Raw genomic sequence first — 17845 nt, 5'->3', positions numbered from 1 at the left:
ATTTAAGGCCCTTTTTTCAAGATCCAGTGGAACTTGCTCATCCTTGAGATTAAAAGTTACTGGTTTTCAGTTTGGACCAAAACACTCTCCCCCCAAGAGTTGGTGATGATGTCAGCATGCGATATCAGAATGTGAAACCAGTAGAGACAAGAGGGTCAGGGGATCATTTATTTCTTTCATCTCAGCTGAAGGGAGTGTGAAAATGCAAGCTAGTGAAGGCAGGGTGATTTTCAAGCAAGCCAATATTACTTGAAAACGCATGCTGCCAATTGGGATGGGCGTTTCTCAGACTAGCTGTGCCCCTGCCTTGGAGCTGTACGAAGACACAGTTACGCCAGGTTTGGCATCTTGGTCTAACGTTGGTGTGTACAGGGATGAAACTCACTTTCCCAGTTTTCCCCGCGTGGTTGCACTTGGGGCACTCCCAGCAGTTGGGCAGCTCGTCGTTAACCACGCCGTCCGACTCCTTCACCTAGGTGGGAGAGGCAGAACCCAGATTGCAGTGAACAGCAGCATGGGGGCAACTCAGGGAAAACAGGTTTGAGCACTTGGAGGCAGTCATTACAACAGCAGGGGACAGACTTGTTGCACTGCTGTCCTGCTGCCCAGATCAGGAGTTCCCCTCCCAGGGGCTCCCGGCTCCCACATGCACTACAGGAGCTGGCTGTCCTGTCCTCCTGGCACAATGCTGGCCCTGTAAGATTGGAGGGAGCACTGAGAGGAAGCCAGAGATACAAAGCAGGCTGGCCAACATGGTATAGGCAATGGGTGGCTCCTTGTCCAACTTGTTGGCCGATATAGGGGACAGTCCCACTCTGACACCCAGCATATGCTGTGGGTAGAGAGAAATGGACCATCATCACCTAGTCTTTACCTGCTGCCCCCATGTGATGCACTCACTCTTTTCCCTCCAGGGGACAGGCAGGGGTTGAATTTGGTACTAGAAGGGTCTCCTACCCAGTCGCACGAATACTGCAAGGCATCTTAACAAGCCAGGTGTTCGATATGGCTCTTCAGAGCGCGTAACAGGTCAAACCTCCAATGCGGAAAGGAAAGCACCTCCACGCCTCTGACACGGCCCGCAGGCCAAGATGGTGGTAGTGACCAGGTCAGTTCCAGGAGACAAACGTGTTCAAACATCTGTTGTCTCTTAGAATTTCTTTCGATAAAAATCCCACCTCCTCCCGCAAGCACACTCGCAATCTGCCCATTCCTTCATCATGGAAAATGCGAGGCGAGAAAGGCCTGTTCTACCCCTGATTAGCGCTGCGGTGCTGGACGGGCAGAGGCACACCGGGTTCTGTTAAGGGCTTTGTGGTCCGATTAGACACGCTGCTGCCTAGGCTACTTTTGGCAAAGACTTGGGCAATTTCAAAAACTTGCCATTTCTCAAACAAAACCAAGTGTGCCAAGCAGGGAGAGGCAGTAGCACTAGGATGGGCCCATTAAGACCAAGGGACAGTGCAGTAGGATCATGCATTCACAGGTGGGGTCATCTCAATGATTCAAACAACAAGTTTTTATTAAGCTGTTATAGCAAGTTAGATCCACCTCTTCTTGGGATCACGAAGGGACATGCACAACCGAGGTGGAGATCAAAGCAGCCACGAAGGCCAGCAGCAAAAGAGCACCCCTAGGGCACGATGGAAGCAAGCCAAAGAGGGCTCACAGCCTTGGCACAACTGAGGGGGCTGAATCTGGAATACAGGCAACAATGGGGCCAGCACAGGCTCCAAACTTGAGGACCATTAATGGGAGCTTCCAGGAACACCGTCTCTTGCAATTCAGTGAAACAGCTCATTTGTATCTGAACCCTTCCCTTCCCCCAGTGCTAGCGGGCCACATGCTGGAGCCTCCAACCCAGTGGGAAGGAAGAAGTCACCTCCTCTTCTTTAAAAGCCAAGAGGACACTTCTTACCCTCGGGTGCCCCAAGACGCACTGGAACAACTGTAAAGCGTGACCTTTCCACAACGTACTATGGAGCTTTCCATCTACACGGAGCAGCTCCAGGCCCCAATGCCAGGCGGGAACAAGTCATTTCCTGCGCTGAACACATCACGTTCTACCAATAGGGGAGACTTTAGTTAGGCCCCTTTGTGTGAAATTTAAGGCACTGAACAGATGTGGGTAATTGTAAGCAAGTTAATTAGACACACAAAAACCTGCCACTGAATCTGTCACCAACATTACTGGCTGGGTGGGAGCCAGATCTGAGTGTTTGCTACTAACAGCAGGTGGATGTCTATGCCACAGTATGGGGCATCTTCAGTAATGTACCTGCAATATGAGGACAGTAATTCCAAGTGTCCAAACACGGGACGATGCAATGATGAAGTCTTCCTACTAGAGGATGTGGGGATCACTAGGGAGCACTTTTCTGACATCCCTAGGCCAGACATGCACTGTGGCAGTGCTCCGGCAGCAGGACTGGAATAAGCAGTGATGATTACACACAGGGAAGCAGAGTACATTGGCAGAGCTGCTTTCGTACAGGGCAAAGTCTCAGAGGCACACAGCAGACCTCTCTGCCAACACACCTAGCGCAAATGCTGGGGGTGAATGGCTAGTACTGAATTCACTCAGAATGGTGTGGAAAAAAGTGCCCAGAAACAGATCTCTAGGGCTAAGATCCCTACCTTCGCAGGTATTCGGGCACCATCATATCAACATCCCTAGGAATGGGGCATCCAAGTGTCTTTTAGCCTATTGTTCCTTTAAGGATCTGGGCTCAGCAAAGAACATTCTCTGATGAGTAAAAACTAATCTGGGTTCCTTAGAAATGTAGCATAAGCTAATGCAGTAAGTCACCAACATTAGCAGTGTGATTTGGAGCGTACTAGATCATTAGCTGAATTAATCAGCCTGGGCTAAGCTCTCTTTAGGAAAGGGAGAAGGAGACGTGATGAAAGGCAGATTCCTTTAAAAACCCTACGGGCTGGTTATGGGGAAAAGGCCTCTGCACTCAGGGTACTTGGTGATCTTCCCACACACAGGTCTAGTCTCAGCAACTTGGATGCACAGGTCATATTTTCAGACAGAAAAGAGGAGTGTGCCACAAGCCCCCAGCTGACATCATGGTCCTTCGGGCAAGAAACTTAAACCTCCATCTTTGGTGCAATCCCACTTGAGTGTTAATGCAAACAGCCCTCTGTGGGAGAAGCCTCAGGGTATCTCTATGCTGCAGTCACTGCTCTCACGACAGCGTACTGAGACACCCAAACTAGCTTTCAATTAGCCAGACAAGGGACGGTAGCTGTTTAGCTGCAGCAACAGGGAACACAGCTCAGGCTGCAGAGCCCACACGAGGGCAGCCAAGGCTGAGCCGTCAGGCTGCACCGAGCCCCACGCTGTCAGGGGCACACTGCTCCTAGTACCCGAGCTAGCATGCTGAAATCTGACTTGGGCACATCTGCGCAACCCTGCAGTCACCTTGACTGCAGCAGAGATGGACCCTTCGATGAAATCAAACTTGAAAGCAATTCTCTGATGGGGGCAGGAAGGGTGGTGGAGAAGAGGTTACTGACTGCTAGACTTGTGCAGCCAGACAGGGACTTTGAAGTCAGATGGCCTTTATAACCTGGAACAGCCTGCAATGGAGCCTAAAATACCCCAGGTGCCTGTTCAGCCATTTGCAGCACAAGACTGCAAGGGGAGCTGTGGAGTCACCTCAACAGATGGATCCGGGGGACGAGACACTCAACAGGTGGGAAATGGCATTTGCGGATAGTCACACATTCCTCCAGACCCACCTCCTTTAGTTTGGGATGGAGGGAGTCTCACCTGCCACTATCCAATTCTGTGCAATACAGCCAGTCCCGAAGGGTGCTGCTCCATGAGGCTGCAGGGCAGGAGCATCTAGCACAGGTTTAGGATGGGCAGGCGCATGAACTGAAATAGGGAAGTGGTGCAAGTCAAGAATGACGTGCCCCAGAGCAGAGCATGCAGCTCCCTCTCCTGCTAGCCACTAGCTCCAGCAGCACTGGACGTCACTGTTTCACCAAACACTCAAGGCCTTGTTTTCAGGAATGCTGAGCAACTGCCGCTCCCTGCCACCAGCCCATCTACACAACAGCACCTCTGAAAACGGTGCCATTCATACGCCCCGAGATGCTACAGAGCCGACAGGCTGCACAGAGAGCATAGTCTCCGCTGCACAGCAGGTCCCAACACCACTAAGTGTTGCCCCCTGGGAGTAGCAGGTCCTGGGGGACATATTGCCAAGGCAGTGGAAAGACCACTTCAACCATAAGTTGGCACAAGGATGCAGGAAAGAAAGACCAAGCAATCCAAATTCCTCAGTCCTTCCAGCACAACAGCCAAGGAGCTTCCCACAAGCTGTGGCTCCAGGTGATCAGACAAGCCCAAGCTTGACTGCCCTGTTTGCACTAATGGGGACAGCTGCCTACTTCCTCAAGTCTAGGCAGCACTGCCTAGCGCTGAGCACTGCTGAAGACTGACGCCTGCTCGCTTTGTGCCCTAGAGATAGAGCCAGTCTCTGCCAAGCGAGGTCTGTGCCTGGCTGAACACAGGTTTGGGTCCTTCCCAGGAGTTAGGAAGCCCCTAACTACAGGCAGGTGGGAGAGGGGCTGTGTTCTCAACTCATCTGCACCCCAAAGGAAAATGCTTGATCCACAGAGTTGAGCAGAGACACTCAGCCAACACCTCTGCAGGGACCTGAACTCCGCACAAGTGCCTGGGCAGCCCACTCCAGGTCACAAACATTACTGTCCTGCAGGAGCCACCTCACACGCCCCGTAACACCCCCCACTTGGTGCAAGCTCAGCCTCTTATGGGCTAAGGTCAGACTCTCATCTCGTATGGGCCAAGGGCCACAACATCTCAGACTCACTCGAGTGATATATCCAGCTGCTAACTCCTCACAACTGTGGTGCAGGTCAGACACCCAACGCTCAGCTGTCGGCCAAAACACAACTATGCCCATATCTCCCCTCAAAATGAGACAGAAAACTCACCCCCTCATACGAGGGGCCAAAAATCATCTCTGATGAGGTCGGGGCAGAAGAGAAGGGTATGTGGGATCTACCAGTGCCCAACCAAACCATAATATTGCCATTTGCACAAACAAAGACATTCAGTTTCTTTCCTACACCTTTTGGGGGAAGAGACCCATTCCCTTTTAGTAGCTGGGAGAGGAAGAGATGGAGTCAGGTGAGTGCTGGCACCTGAGATGGCATGGAGGTGTCCAAAAGTCATGCTTCAAATGTTGGGCTACCAGCCTGCACCTGGCTCCAGCTCTGCATTCACTGCAGTCTCCAATGAGAAGGCGTTTGGGCCACTCATGGGCGAACCCTGGATTCTCTTAAAGGAGAGGATGGGGAGCAACAATCAGTGCGGCAGGGGCAGCTGCACGCCCACTCCCAGCTCCCCGTCTTGGGGAGGGGGGCAGGGGACAATGACAATCGGACCACACCATAAAAACAGCAGCCAAGGACATTTTTAAGTCCCGAAATCAGGTAAGAATCCCACCCCCACCCAGCTCTTGACACTCCCTCATGCCCACCACTGTTGCTGTCCCCAGCTGATTTCGGGGTGGGGGGGATCCATAGCTGCTCCTGCCCCTGCTCCACCCAGATGGCAGGTGGGCTGGCTCCTCCTCCCTCCACTTGCTCCCCACCGGCAGAGAACACCCAGGGGGACCAGGCCCAGAGGAGGAACCCACCTGCTGCTGCTGTGCCTAGGCAAGCCAGGCTCTCAGCACAACTCAGCTGGAGTGGTGCAGGAGCAGTTCTGGAAGTCCCCCCACTTCCAGTCAGCCAGAGACAGGGAGAAAGCAGCAGTAACAGCAGGTAGAAGAGGGGAGGGGATGTGCCACTAAGCATGGGGTGGCTGGGGATTCTTACCTGCTTCAGGGTTTTAAAATGTCCCCAGCTCCTACAGTGCTGTCCCAAAGACAGGAAGGGAGGGATAGGGAGGGGAGGGGCACCATCATGCTGCTGCATCCCCTCTGGGGTCCACCCTGAGGCCGTGACACAGTTTCAGTGCACTGTCTGTAAATGAAGGCAATGGCCATCTCTGATTTTTGCTACCAGCACTATCAAGTCCCTCAACTCACCTTAAGGCATCCTGGGTGTATGATTTCATTACAAATAGAACACTCCATTAGCATGAGATTAAACTTGCTCTCCTCCTCTTCCACCGTGTCCTCCTTCCCAGCTTCTCCGCACACCAGACACACAGCAGTATGAGGCAGCACCGGCTGTTAGCACAAACCAGAGAAAGAGGGAGATCAGAGCACAGCAAATGTGGGAGCAGAGGATCAACATTCACCTTATTACAAAGCCATCTCTAGTAGTGGCTCTCAATCCCAGAAACAGTGGAGAATCCCCAGCTTCAACTACCACGTTAAAAGAGAGTAAGACACACCGAGCATCTGTTTCCTGATCCAAACAGTTGCAGACAGGTACAGTAGGAGTAAGTTGGGCCTCCCTGTAATACCACAACAGTCAATGGAGATTCCCAGGGATGACTCTGGCCAGCCACATGGATGCCAGTCTCCAAAGCTTGTACCAGATACATCCAACAACTTGTCTTTTATCTATTCCAAAGGTGTGACATGAAAGAAAGAGGCAGAGCCAGGACATCACAACTGCCCTATTCAGCTTTGCTGCCTTCCTCTGCAAGAAGGCAGTGAAGTTACATTACAGACAGGGCAAGCAGAAGGTTGTGGGACACAACTGAGGTTACAAAGCAAATCTGTGGCAGAATCAAAATCTCCCAACTCCGACCATGACCACTTAGAGGCCACAGTCAGGACCAGAGTCCCCCTGTGCTGGGCACTGTAAATGCAGGGGAAGACCATTCCTGTCCTGAAAAGCCAACAGCGTAAGGAGGAAAATGGGGTAAATTTCTAGCAAGTGCAGTTCTGGCTTCCAGGTCAGACACTGGTTCAGCTGCTGCTATTCTCCATCCAGCTCACATGTATTTCTATCACTTGTGGTGTCAAATCATTGAACATTTGTCTAATTAAGAAACTGCTTTTGCACTGATGAGACACACGAATATTTGGTTTGCTGCAATATGGTGCAAGTCTCGTGACAAGGAGAGAAACAAAGGCCCTCGCAAGAAGCTGGCTGCAATTTGAAATGCAATCAACTAGATTATAAATCACTCCTTATCTATTAAACACTCAAGAGCAGAGCACTGGTTTTCACGGCAAGGGCCTCACATTTTAGAAGTAAATAAAAATCCTAACAAACCATCATTGGATAATTGTGCGTTGATTGAAATCTGTGGGCAGAGCAACTGGCAACTGAAGGGAAAATCTCAGGCACAGGGAAGTATTAGCAGTCATATCTTTAATGCCAATCCTGCCGTATATACAGGCACTCACTGTATGCACTTTGGCAATGCTTCTATCCAGTCTTCTGCCAATAAATACTTAGCATTTACACACCACTTTACAAACATTATTTTTTCCTTTCATGCATGCGCACACAGAGAGTTGTAAGGGACAAGATTATTCCCATTCAACAGATGAAGAAATGGTAGTTGAGTTCTTTCTACCTAGCCATGTCCTGCACTGCAAATGCCTGCCATACCGTTGACACGCTTGATCATCCAAACACAACTATGTTTGCAACAGCCTACAGGCGTAGCTGGCATTACTGCAATTGTACTTGCTTGGTGCAAGGATCTCCAGGTGGCACCGAGTTACTCTGCACCACCAAAGAGGGCTGGTATTGCAGCTGCACCAGAAAAACTGGCTCTCCCAGCCCAGTGTCCTCAGGTCCATTTCAGGACTCCTTCCATGTGGCACACGACATCTCACAGGCTCCCTACACCTTTCCAGGCTTAAGGCAGCAAGCTTCCATCAGTTCACAACGACGACACCCCCTTTTTACCAAGTACAGCGCAGGCTCTACTTCCTACACCTGATATTATTAACCAAAGAAAGCATTCTCAAGCTCTGAATCACTGCTTCCAGACAGCCTTTCCTGGAGGATACACGCTGGAAGCAGAGGGAGAGGGACCCACTGCGCACTGCTCCTACAACAGCTGAAGAACACATGGACCAAGTTCCCAGAATTGTAACTTGGCGACTCTCTGGGCCTTCCCTGTTCTGGGAGAGTTTACAGTAAGATTCACACTGGTATTTACAAGAGTAGGAATGCTCCCAGAGCAAACTGGGACCTCTTAGCTGCCAGCTAAGGGCTTAGACCAGAGCTTGCTGAAATACAGGTCCAGAAACTTATCTAGGAAGACCTTCTTACCCCCAGAGAATAGGAGATTTGGACAGGGACCCAAATGGAATCCAGTCCCATGAGGCAGCTGTGATCAGACAGGAGCTGAGCAGACAGGTAAGCATCGGTTAGTAAAAGAAGGAAAAGAGGTGGGGGCAAAGAGTGGTTCTGCTTTGTATTCAGGGGGTAGGAGGATTCTCTGAACAATTTCTCCTGCTCAATTTGTGCTGCAGCCCTGTAAAGAGGGGACTCAGTGGAAAAGTCCTCTAGAGCTGCAGAAGTGCTTCAGAAGCAGGCAGGTGTTCTCTCCAGTTTGCAGAGGATGAGCCTGAGGCACTGAGCAGCTTAGCCAAGGTCACCAAGCAAGTCAGAGCACCAGGCACAGACCCAGGAGAGCAGAAGCCAAGTCTCCTGTTGCAAGGGGGATGCGAAGTCTAGGCCAGGGCTGGGAGTCAGAGGGTCACAACTGCGGGGGGTCAATGCCCAGCGGCTCCTATGGAAACAGTGGAAGCTGCTCAATGCTGAGCAATCCTGAAAACCCAGCTATGTCGTCCTGGGTTCCAGGCTGGATCTTCCGCTCCATCACGTGACCCTGGCCAAATGCCTCCTCGCTCTCGGTTTCAATTTCTCCATCACCAAGAACTAGAAACTTGCACGTGCTGCAAAGCTAAACAAGGCCAGATGGAAGTCACTACACACGTGATAAGTATTATCAGCACCTCCAGACAAACTGCCTTCTCTTCACATGTGCAACCAATGAGCAACAGCTGGAGTTGGCTGGTCCAGAGAGCTTCAAATCCGTCAGGGGAAACTGCCACGCAGGAGCCTGACTGACCAACTAACCCCTGGGGTGAAGGCTGCAACTTGCATTTCCTCCCTTCAGAGAGCAGATCCCGGGTGCAAGCCCACAGGCACTGCACCGCGAGAAAGGCAGTCAATTCCAGGCCATGCCTGGTCTAGCCTAAGGGCTGGGCTCACCAGTGCCAAAGCCTTGGGAGATGCTAGCCCAAGACTTCTGCTGCATTTAGCTGAGCTAGGAAAGAAATTCTGGCAAGATCCAAACCCGGCCACCCCCTTCTAGCCTTGGACCAGGCCTGGAGCCTTCTCCAACTTGAAATCCGAAGAGCTTCAGATTCCATGGCACAGTCCTAGTCCTGACCCCTACCCCCAGAACTCCTGAAAACCCAAAGCAACAGAATTAACCAGAAATCCCACTTCAGTTTTGTGGGGTTTTGGCTGGAAGAGGGCGAGGGGGGGAGAGGAGGTCTGAAAATGGAGTTCACCCAAGCACACCCTGGTGAAATGTCTCGCCAGTTCCCGCGATGCACTTACTGCAATGCACTGCCTCATGATGCAGGACTGCTTCATCCTGCCAGGCCCCCCGAACTTCTTCATGTCTTTGCAGAAGTGACACTCGCCGCACTCTGTCCGCAGACACGCCTCGCACTTGCGGCATCGCGTCCTCCTCCGGCGCGCTCCTGCCGTCGTCCGATTCGCCGCGAGCTTCACTGCAGAGGCAGTGCCCAGCTTCCCTTTGGGCCGTCCGACTGCTCTGTTCTGGAAGAGCCAGACACACGGGGTGAGTCTCATTACGCTTGCTTCCCAAAGCGCAGGAAATCTTTTTTTAATGAGGGGCAAAGGGAACTGTGTGTATTATGCTAGCGTCAGCTGTCTAGATACAGAGATAACAAGTGCTTTCCAAGTTTATCCAGAGAACACACCACATGGACACACTGCAGCTCTTACTGTCAGCCCCAGTACTCGTGAGACCTTCTGAGCCTGGCCCAGGCAGAGTCCCGCAACGTGGGTCTACGGATGCACAACTCATACCAGGACTGGGGCCCCACGCAATCTGTTCACGGCCACAAGGAACCCAAGAGTTAGGCCTAGCATGAGTGTATACGCTCCTGGGCCCATGCTCAGACCTGGGTCCCTTGGTCAGAACCGCCAGGATCCAACAGGGAAAGCAAAACTCACTTGGACTCATCTCTAGTCAGGAAAGGAGGACGCAAGACTTGGACACCACTAAACCCTCCTGACCCACCCCCATCACACTGGTACCACGTGCAGAGCCAGAGAAAGCATTGCAATTCAGAAAGAGAACCACTGCCACCACCTTCTCCTAGGTTTCCACGGCCTTTGGAGGCTGAAGCTAGAGAAGCACAGAAGGATTTTAACTAACTGGACTCCGAACCAAAGCGGGTCTGCCCATCCACAGCTGCAACAAGGAAGCCAGTCACAGGCTTCACATTAAAGGAAAAAGTGCTAAGGACCAAACTCTCCTCCCAGTTTAAACGTGCTACACCACTGCCTGCAAGAGTCGGGAGGGGTAACCGAGTAGAATCTGACCCCATTTCCAGCCCCTCCCCACTGTCTCTTACTCCATAACCGACAGGTTCTAAATTTAAAGCAAAAATCTTTGCCAAACCCATTTAATTTAGTGCCAGTGCCATTTATCCCTGTTCTGCTGCTCTCAGCACGTGGAACGAGAACGAATCCACCAGTTTCACTTTCTGTTCCCACCCAGCCCAGTCATAATGCTGGGTAGCGAGCGTCACGGGACGCCGGGTATTTTTTAAAGAAATAAGCCTCCTAAACCCTTTCCGCTGGAGCTCCTTAAATAGCTGTGGGCCTATTCTGAACTTGGTTCTGCAACTTTCCCCCATTCTCTCTTCACAGACACCTCAGAAGAAAAGCCACACACGACTAGGCTAAGATACAGGTGGCAAAGGTCCCTCTGCGTGCAGTCTCCAGTTTCTGCCATTACCTGCCTACTTTACCAGACATTTTCTATTTTAGCATGCAAGCAACCCCTGCTCCCTAGGGGCGTCTCTGCAGGGAGCGGGGAAGGGGGGGAGTTAGGAATGGACTGAATCATGCTTCTCATTCACAGGTACATCACCACTGAGAAAGGACAACTCCACTTGACACACACCCCTGTATTAAGTGAACTTTAGAAGGTTGTTACGTGCCTGAAAAAACACACTGAGTGCTATTCTGCTATCAGATTATATGGTGTGCGAGATCTGAATGGAGGCAGGGAGAACCAGGAGTACCGGGAGTAGGCGTTGTTAAGAGCCGACGGCAGGCGTTCTGCAGGCTGGCTGTTTGCTTTGCTGAATCGTTTTTAAAGCTCCCAAAGTAGAGTCAACCCTGGAAATGACGCCCTGCCACCATCCAGATTAGGAATGATTCATGCCCCTGACACGATCCTGCCCCGCGCAGAGCTCCTCCAGCCTTCTCTTCAGTTCTTCTGAGCAAGAAACTAGAGCAGACCACCCCTCAGGAAGGCAAGTCCCTGATGGCGAATAAACCATGCAACAGGACACACATCATTGCCAACGTGACTCCTCTCTGTTAACAGTAGGCAGAAGCAGCTACGTTGCCATCCCAGGGGTCTTCCCTCTAGCTGGCAAGGCATTCAATTCTGCCTGCACTTGTATGGATGAAACACACTCTGCTCGGTTCAAAGACTAGAAATAAAGCTGTGGCTACACAAGGGAGAGGCCCGTGATGTTACCTCTGGGCCACGCTAATGCAAGCACGCGGCTGGCTGAGGGACAACTAGAAGAGTGGACTTCACCGTGGTCATGAACCATGGCTGAGAGAGAGCAGGAGGGAGAAGGGACAGAGACTGTAAGATCGTCACGCCACCCGCACCCCCGTATAAGCCCCCACGGCTCGGCAGAGCTAACAGGAGAGATGCAAGAGCCCTGCTCCGTCCAAGTGACATTTCTCATCTCCGGGGCACTTCTCATCCTTCGCTGCGCATTACCACCAGCCCACCCAGTGCTTGAATTGCTCTACTCGCAGGAACCAACCAAGTCACCAAAAGTCAGCCCATATTCTGCAGGAGTGACACCCTAGTTGATGAGGCCTTGGATAAATTCCCGGGTGTATCCTATTTCAAGGGGCTCTTACTTGGTCATTTGAAAAGCTCACTGGCAGGAAACCTAGCCTGTGGGCTCCTAGCCCAGAAAGGGGCTGGAAACCAAAGGGGAGAAGGAGCCCCCAGCACCATTTGGGAGTTTTTGCATGTGTTTTATTTAGCGTGTGGCACAAAGCCAGGCAAATTCCAGGCTGATGTTAGTCAAGAGATACCACAAGCATTCCCAGCTCAGACCCTGCCTCACCAGATCGGCGAGAGGCAGCATGTTCAGCCCCGGGCTGACCGCAGGACACTGGGGTTTCCCCCATCCCCTCACGCTCCCATCTTTCCTGACCCAGCTGGAACAACCCCATTCAGGCCCCCAGGTCCCTGCTCCTCTCCTCCCCCGTTCTGCAGTCCCAAAAGTCAGCTCTGGTTCAGTCTCGGGGCTGTGTAAGGAGAGAGCTGTACGTTAAACTGAACAGATCTTTCCAGCTCGTGGACTCCATCCAACAGAGACCAATGCACAGCGGTGCCAGCCAGCACTTCAGGAAATCCTCCTCATCTTCTCTCCCACCCCCAAGAGGATAGCGCCCAGGCCTCTTTGCCAGGGTGGGGGGCACCAACGCACAGGGCTGTTCCAAGGGAAGGAGAAGGATCCTGGAGGAGTGACAATCTCTCTCTCAGCCTGGAGGTATGCATTCTTGCCATGGCCCAGCCTATCCCTCGAGACCCTGCAAGTTTCCACTCAAAGAAATCTGCTGGGATTAACATCAAAGCACCAGTGTCCTTGTCTTAAGGCTCAAAGGTCTCTGGACTTGCCGCAGAGCAGACCACCACTCCCAATCCACATGCGAATGTGGGATGCTCTCCTTGCTAGTACTGTGAATTTTTTCATGCCACTCCTGAGAAAAGCAAGAACCAAACCCACCAAGCTGAACTTAAACAGAGGGAGCTTGCTCCTTCTCCTGAGTACACAAGGACAGCCCCGATGGGCTTCAGTCTGACTTGTCCTGAGTGCCCAGAGCACATTTGGGCCATAAAGATCTCAGCCCTTCACAAATCCGGAGTTTAGCATTGCCCTCTCATCCCCAGAAGACAAACAGTCCATATCAGATAAGGAGCCTGAGGCGCACAGCCTGGCAGCCTGATTTTCAGAAGCGCTGACCACCCACAATCCCTACGCAAGTCAACGGGAGATGGACGTGTTCAGTCACTAAAGACCTGATTCTTAAAATCTGCTGAAGTCTCCCTGCAGCTTGGGAACAAGCCCAGGAGTCGTGCTACCAATCTTGGGATCTCACTCCCAGGCAGGGCTAGCTAGCAGATTCATTACCCTGGCTGCCGTTGTCCTAGGTATGCTGTATGCTTAGTTGTCGGGTAAGCTGGAAACCTTCACCATCTCTGCCTGCTTGTGCATGTTTGGAACAGCACAGAAAGGCCATTCCACAAGGCAGAGTGCAGCACTGCCTGAAAAATCCCTGCCTTTCAATTTTCTGGTAGCCAGAGAGGGGGAAAAAAAAAACAGAGAAGGCCTTTCACACTTGCTAGGCCCAAACTTTTACCTGCTTCCAAGGAAATCCAACGTTTTCCCTGCAGTGTCTGATCAAAAACCCAGCTGATTAGCAGCTCTCTAACAAACCAGGGTGAAGAAACAGAATTCAGCTCACTCTAAGGTTTTCTAGAGAGTCATTTAACTGAACTGCATCTTGCAGAAACCCAGCAGTTGAAACTCATTAAGCCTGTCTCTAATGTAGCTACACACATTTTACAATCTGTGTGATTAGGGTTATGTAACTGGAGAAGTTGGCCTCCTCTCCAGGCTGCCTCTGAACTGCTACTGCATTAAGATGGCAGGGCTGAATGTGGCACTGCCCATGGGCAACTGCTGCCTCCCGAGTCTGGGGAGACACCCGAACGCTGATGAAGGGGGGTGGGTCCCCCCAGCGGCCGATCACCAACCTGGGACGCGCACACACACACACGGACAGCCGGTGCTTCCAGGGGGTGCAAGCCGATCTCAGGGGGTGTGCATGCACCCCCTGTGCATCACTGATGGCGCTGCCCCACTTTCCTAAGGCAATGAGGAGGCCAAGGAGATGACAACCGCTCTGGGCAGGCTTGAAACTGGGGTGTGAGTAAAGTGTGGGGACTGCCCTGCTCCTGGAGTCCCCGTGTGCTACTGGAATGTCATCTTTGACATTTACAGCACAAGGCTATCAACCCCATAAATGTGACCAGGAAACCACAGCCTGAGGTTACGCCAAGCAGCAAGTAGCAGGAGGCCAGCCCAGTTCTGCGAAGGACCTGAAACAGCGGCTCTAAGAGGTATGGTCTGACTCAGGCATCGTAAGTGGATGTTGCTGCTAAACCTCTCCGTCAGCACAGGACATCACACATACACACGCCTCTGCTGCGGAGCATGGAGGCCAAGAAGAGGCTGTTCTGGCCTAGGGAAAGGAAGGTCCTGGCTTCACCTAAGAGGAATGATGGGGATGTCCCCAACACAGATGACTGGTCTTGAGGAAGCAGCCTCTGCCCCTGCCACTCCAACCACCAACACAGACCCTTCCTTCACACATCCCTGCCGAAGCACCTCAGGCCTGGAGCTGCAACACCCTGCTGTCACTCCAGGATTAACCCTCTGCTGAGCAAAGATTTGGGAGTGCTCCAAACTGTGGAGCAACTCAAGTAGGCAGCAGCAGGAGACCCAAATGCACTTCAGTATATGCAGAAGTCTGAAGAGACTCGTGCATTCCCAGCACGTCTCAGCAGAGACCCCTGACCTATAGCTGGCACTCTCCACTTCCAAGGGTGCATGACCAGCCCCAAATAATCCTCACAGCCCACCTACCAGTTCCCCGCATCGTGCAGATGGGCAGCCAGGCACTCGAGTTGAGCAGGGATGTCAGGGCACAGTGGTGCGACCAGGGTGAGTTACCCCTCCATAGAGAATTGTTAGACAACCACAAGCAGAGCAGTGCTACCTACACGCTGTGGCTGTCACTGCTTCAGAAGGCAAATAAGCACCCACATTAACCAAGGGAAGGCCACATAACGCCAAGCACAGCATGTAGCTGCCATCAGCTGGAATCTCTTGTACCAAGAGCGACTGCACAATGCAAGACAAGCCCCTTGGCTGCAAAGCACAGCATGGCAGGCCTCAGATTAAATGGATTCCTCCCTGGTTATTAAGAATATCTGTTAATAACAGCAGCAGCAGCAGCAGGGATGAACCTCAGATTCCACCAAAATTAGCCGACTGCTGGTGAAAGTCCCGGGCACTCGGCATCCTGTTCTCTCACACAGCAAGCAGTGACAGCACAAACTCTTCCATTAACAGGGATCTCCCTCTCCTCGGCCTCCAGGAAAGCCCAGAGGGAGGAGGAAGGAATTCAGTCTCGAGGGTCCAGTTCAGTTCCTGGTCTCTCTCCTAAGAAAGCCAGCTTGGTTACCAGTCATCATCAGGTGCGGTGGCAGGGTCAGTGACCTATACACCAGTGTACTAGAAGCTAGACTGTGATCCCCCAAACTCACTTCACAGACTGCCAAGGAGCCGTTGGACGGAAACAGATATTTCTATTTCTAAGAAGTATCCCATACCTAGCAATGAAAATGCTAGCCTGAACCAAAATTAGTGGCTGTCATTAAACAGCCTGTCTGGCTGTAGCTCAGTTACATACACTCAAGGTTGCGTGTTAGACAAATACAGCAAAATCAACAATTCTGGAGCATTAAAGCCTTGTCCCTCCAATAATGAGAGCAACCCTATTCCAAACAAAAACCCAATGGGGTGGGAAAGGAAAAAAGACGACAGGCTGATGAGGCTGCAGCAATTCTCAGTAAGTCAACAATAATGAGGAAGGAACCAGTTTAAGGCAGCAGAAACCGAGCCTGTCAATATATTTGACAACATACTTAAAAGCTATGTCAGCTGAAGAGTCCAAACCATCACCATATTGACTTAATTAAGTTATATATTTCTACAACACCTTTCAACCTGATGAAGAATCCCAAAGCACTGTACGGTTCCACAGACTCCGAGAGTTTAAGGACAAAAGGGCCCGTTATATCATCTCGTCTGGCATCCGGTACATCACACATTCTTAAATTTCACTCAGGTACACTACCGAGCCCAATAACTTGTGTTTGGCTAAAGCCTGTCTTTCAGAAAGCCATCAAGAAGTGAGCGTTAGACAAACACTCGACTGGAATGGTTTAAACAGGGATGATCCTGCCTTAGGCAGGGGGTTAGACTAGACAACTACTTGAGGTTTCTTCCAGCCCCATTAAGAGAGATCAAGAAACTTCCTTGCTAGCTTATTCCACTGGCTAACAGAGGTAGGTTAATATGCACTACACATACCCCCATAGCTGCTGTGCAGTCCTCTTTAGAGGGTGCCCGACAACCAACACACAAGTGTAGGTATGCTGCTAGACTCCCCGACCAGGCGGAGGTCACATCAGAGAAATAAAAAGCAAGTGGTATTCCCACCCAAATACAAGTGCTTCAACCAACAATGCTTGAACCAGCAACAAGAGGCACTGGGAAAAAGACTATGCCGATGTTTTAAATCTGGTAGCTCTCAAAATGCAGATCTGCAATCCTCTCTCCCCTCTTCCACAAGGAATGAAAGCGTTGACAACGATGACATCTTGATCACCATCACCGAACCTATGAGTCTACGCCTCCCGGGTAAGTGGGGCAGCTCATCCCTATCACAGTCCTTCCAGGCTCATCTGTACGTTGGCTACACAGGGACCAGGTCTTCACTACAGGCTCCTGGCCAAGACTGCCATCGCTCTGGGGTCTGACGATCTGACAGCTGTGCACGCTCATTTTGCTCAGGGGACGGGGTGAAAAAGCTATCTGCAAAAGCAGAATTCAGTCAGTACAGGCAGTGTCCGCACCAGAAGCATTTTAAAGGGGGAGGAACACCAGTATGCTATCCCAGCAAAGTGTTCAGTGTGGACAGGGGTATGCTAACCAACCCGTGGCTTGTACTGGTGCAGCAGAACAAGCCCCCTCGTGAAGCAAGCCTTGATCAGTTTAACTGCATTTACATTAGGATCTTCTGCTGGCCCACCCGTATTAGCCAGGAACCACCTCTTCTTGCTAGCCGACAGGCTACGCTAGCACAGGCCATAGTGCGGACTTGATTCCCCTACCCGCCCCCACCCAACACACACTTTTTTTTAAATGAAAGCCAAGATTCCTGAGAGCGAGGCAGGGCTGAGTCGCATGTGGGCACACGTTTCTGAGCCCTGCCCGGCTGCTGACCGCAAACAGCTACGCCACTTCTACACCGGTGTTTGAAAACCTGACAGTCAAGGTCTCTCCCTGCCCCCCACCCACGCCCTGCTCTCTCCCCTCCCCTTCTGCTTTGGTATGGGGGAAGAGGGAAAGGGAGGCTGAAATTAAGTTTATCACTGGGAGGAAACACTGGGTAAGGGTAGAGAAACAAACAGCAGAGACAAATGCATGCAGAAAAGTTGTGATGCTTTCATTACAGCATTACATTTCAAGTGGCACCACTGTTTTGGGATGAAGGTGGGTACATCATATGAAGGCGTATGACACTGGTCTAGCAGGTCCTGAATGGGAAGCAAAGTAGCTTTGCAGTATAGAAAGGATTTGTACCAACTAGCATCACCGTGTTCACACTAGGTACAACTGCCTGAATGAAAAAGAGGAGAAAGTCATACTCTTTAGCCATATTAGTCATGCCAGCAAAACTTGCAGGTATAGACCAGAAATCCAGAAAGGATCTCAAC

At 51.5% G+C, this 17845-nt stretch overlaps 1 protein-coding gene across 10 annotated transcripts in view; it reads right to left on the bottom strand.

The window, feature by feature from the left end:
• Window positions 1-17845, bottom strand: part of KDM2B (lysine demethylase 2B) — a 159157-nt gene that overhangs the window by 20264 nt on the left and 121048 nt on the right. For 9 of the 10 annotated variants that reach the window (XR_002095619.1, XM_019507293.1, XM_019507296.1 and 6 more), the window contains 3 exons: window positions 9535-9759; window positions 6075-6218; window positions 386-472 (listed from right to left, as the gene is read on the bottom strand). Coding sequence is in view for 9 of the 10 variants with exons in the window: in XM_019507293.1 (XP_019362838.1) it covers window positions 386-472; window positions 6075-6218; window positions 9535-9759 (456 nt within the window). In the remaining variant the exon portion in view is untranslated. The remainder of the gene's footprint in view (window positions 1-385; window positions 473-6074; window positions 6219-9534; window positions 9760-17845) is intronic. The other variant, XM_019507299.1, reaches the window with a different exon arrangement.

The sequence above is a fragment of the Gavialis gangeticus genome, unplaced genomic scaffold, assembly GCF_001723915.1.
Source record: "Gavialis gangeticus isolate Ggan-Ray unplaced genomic scaffold, GavGan_comp1, whole genome shotgun sequence".
NCBI classification, from domain to species: Eukaryota; Metazoa; Chordata; order Crocodylia; family Gavialidae; genus Gavialis; species Gavialis gangeticus.
This window is presented reverse-complemented; position numbering and strand designations above follow the sequence as displayed.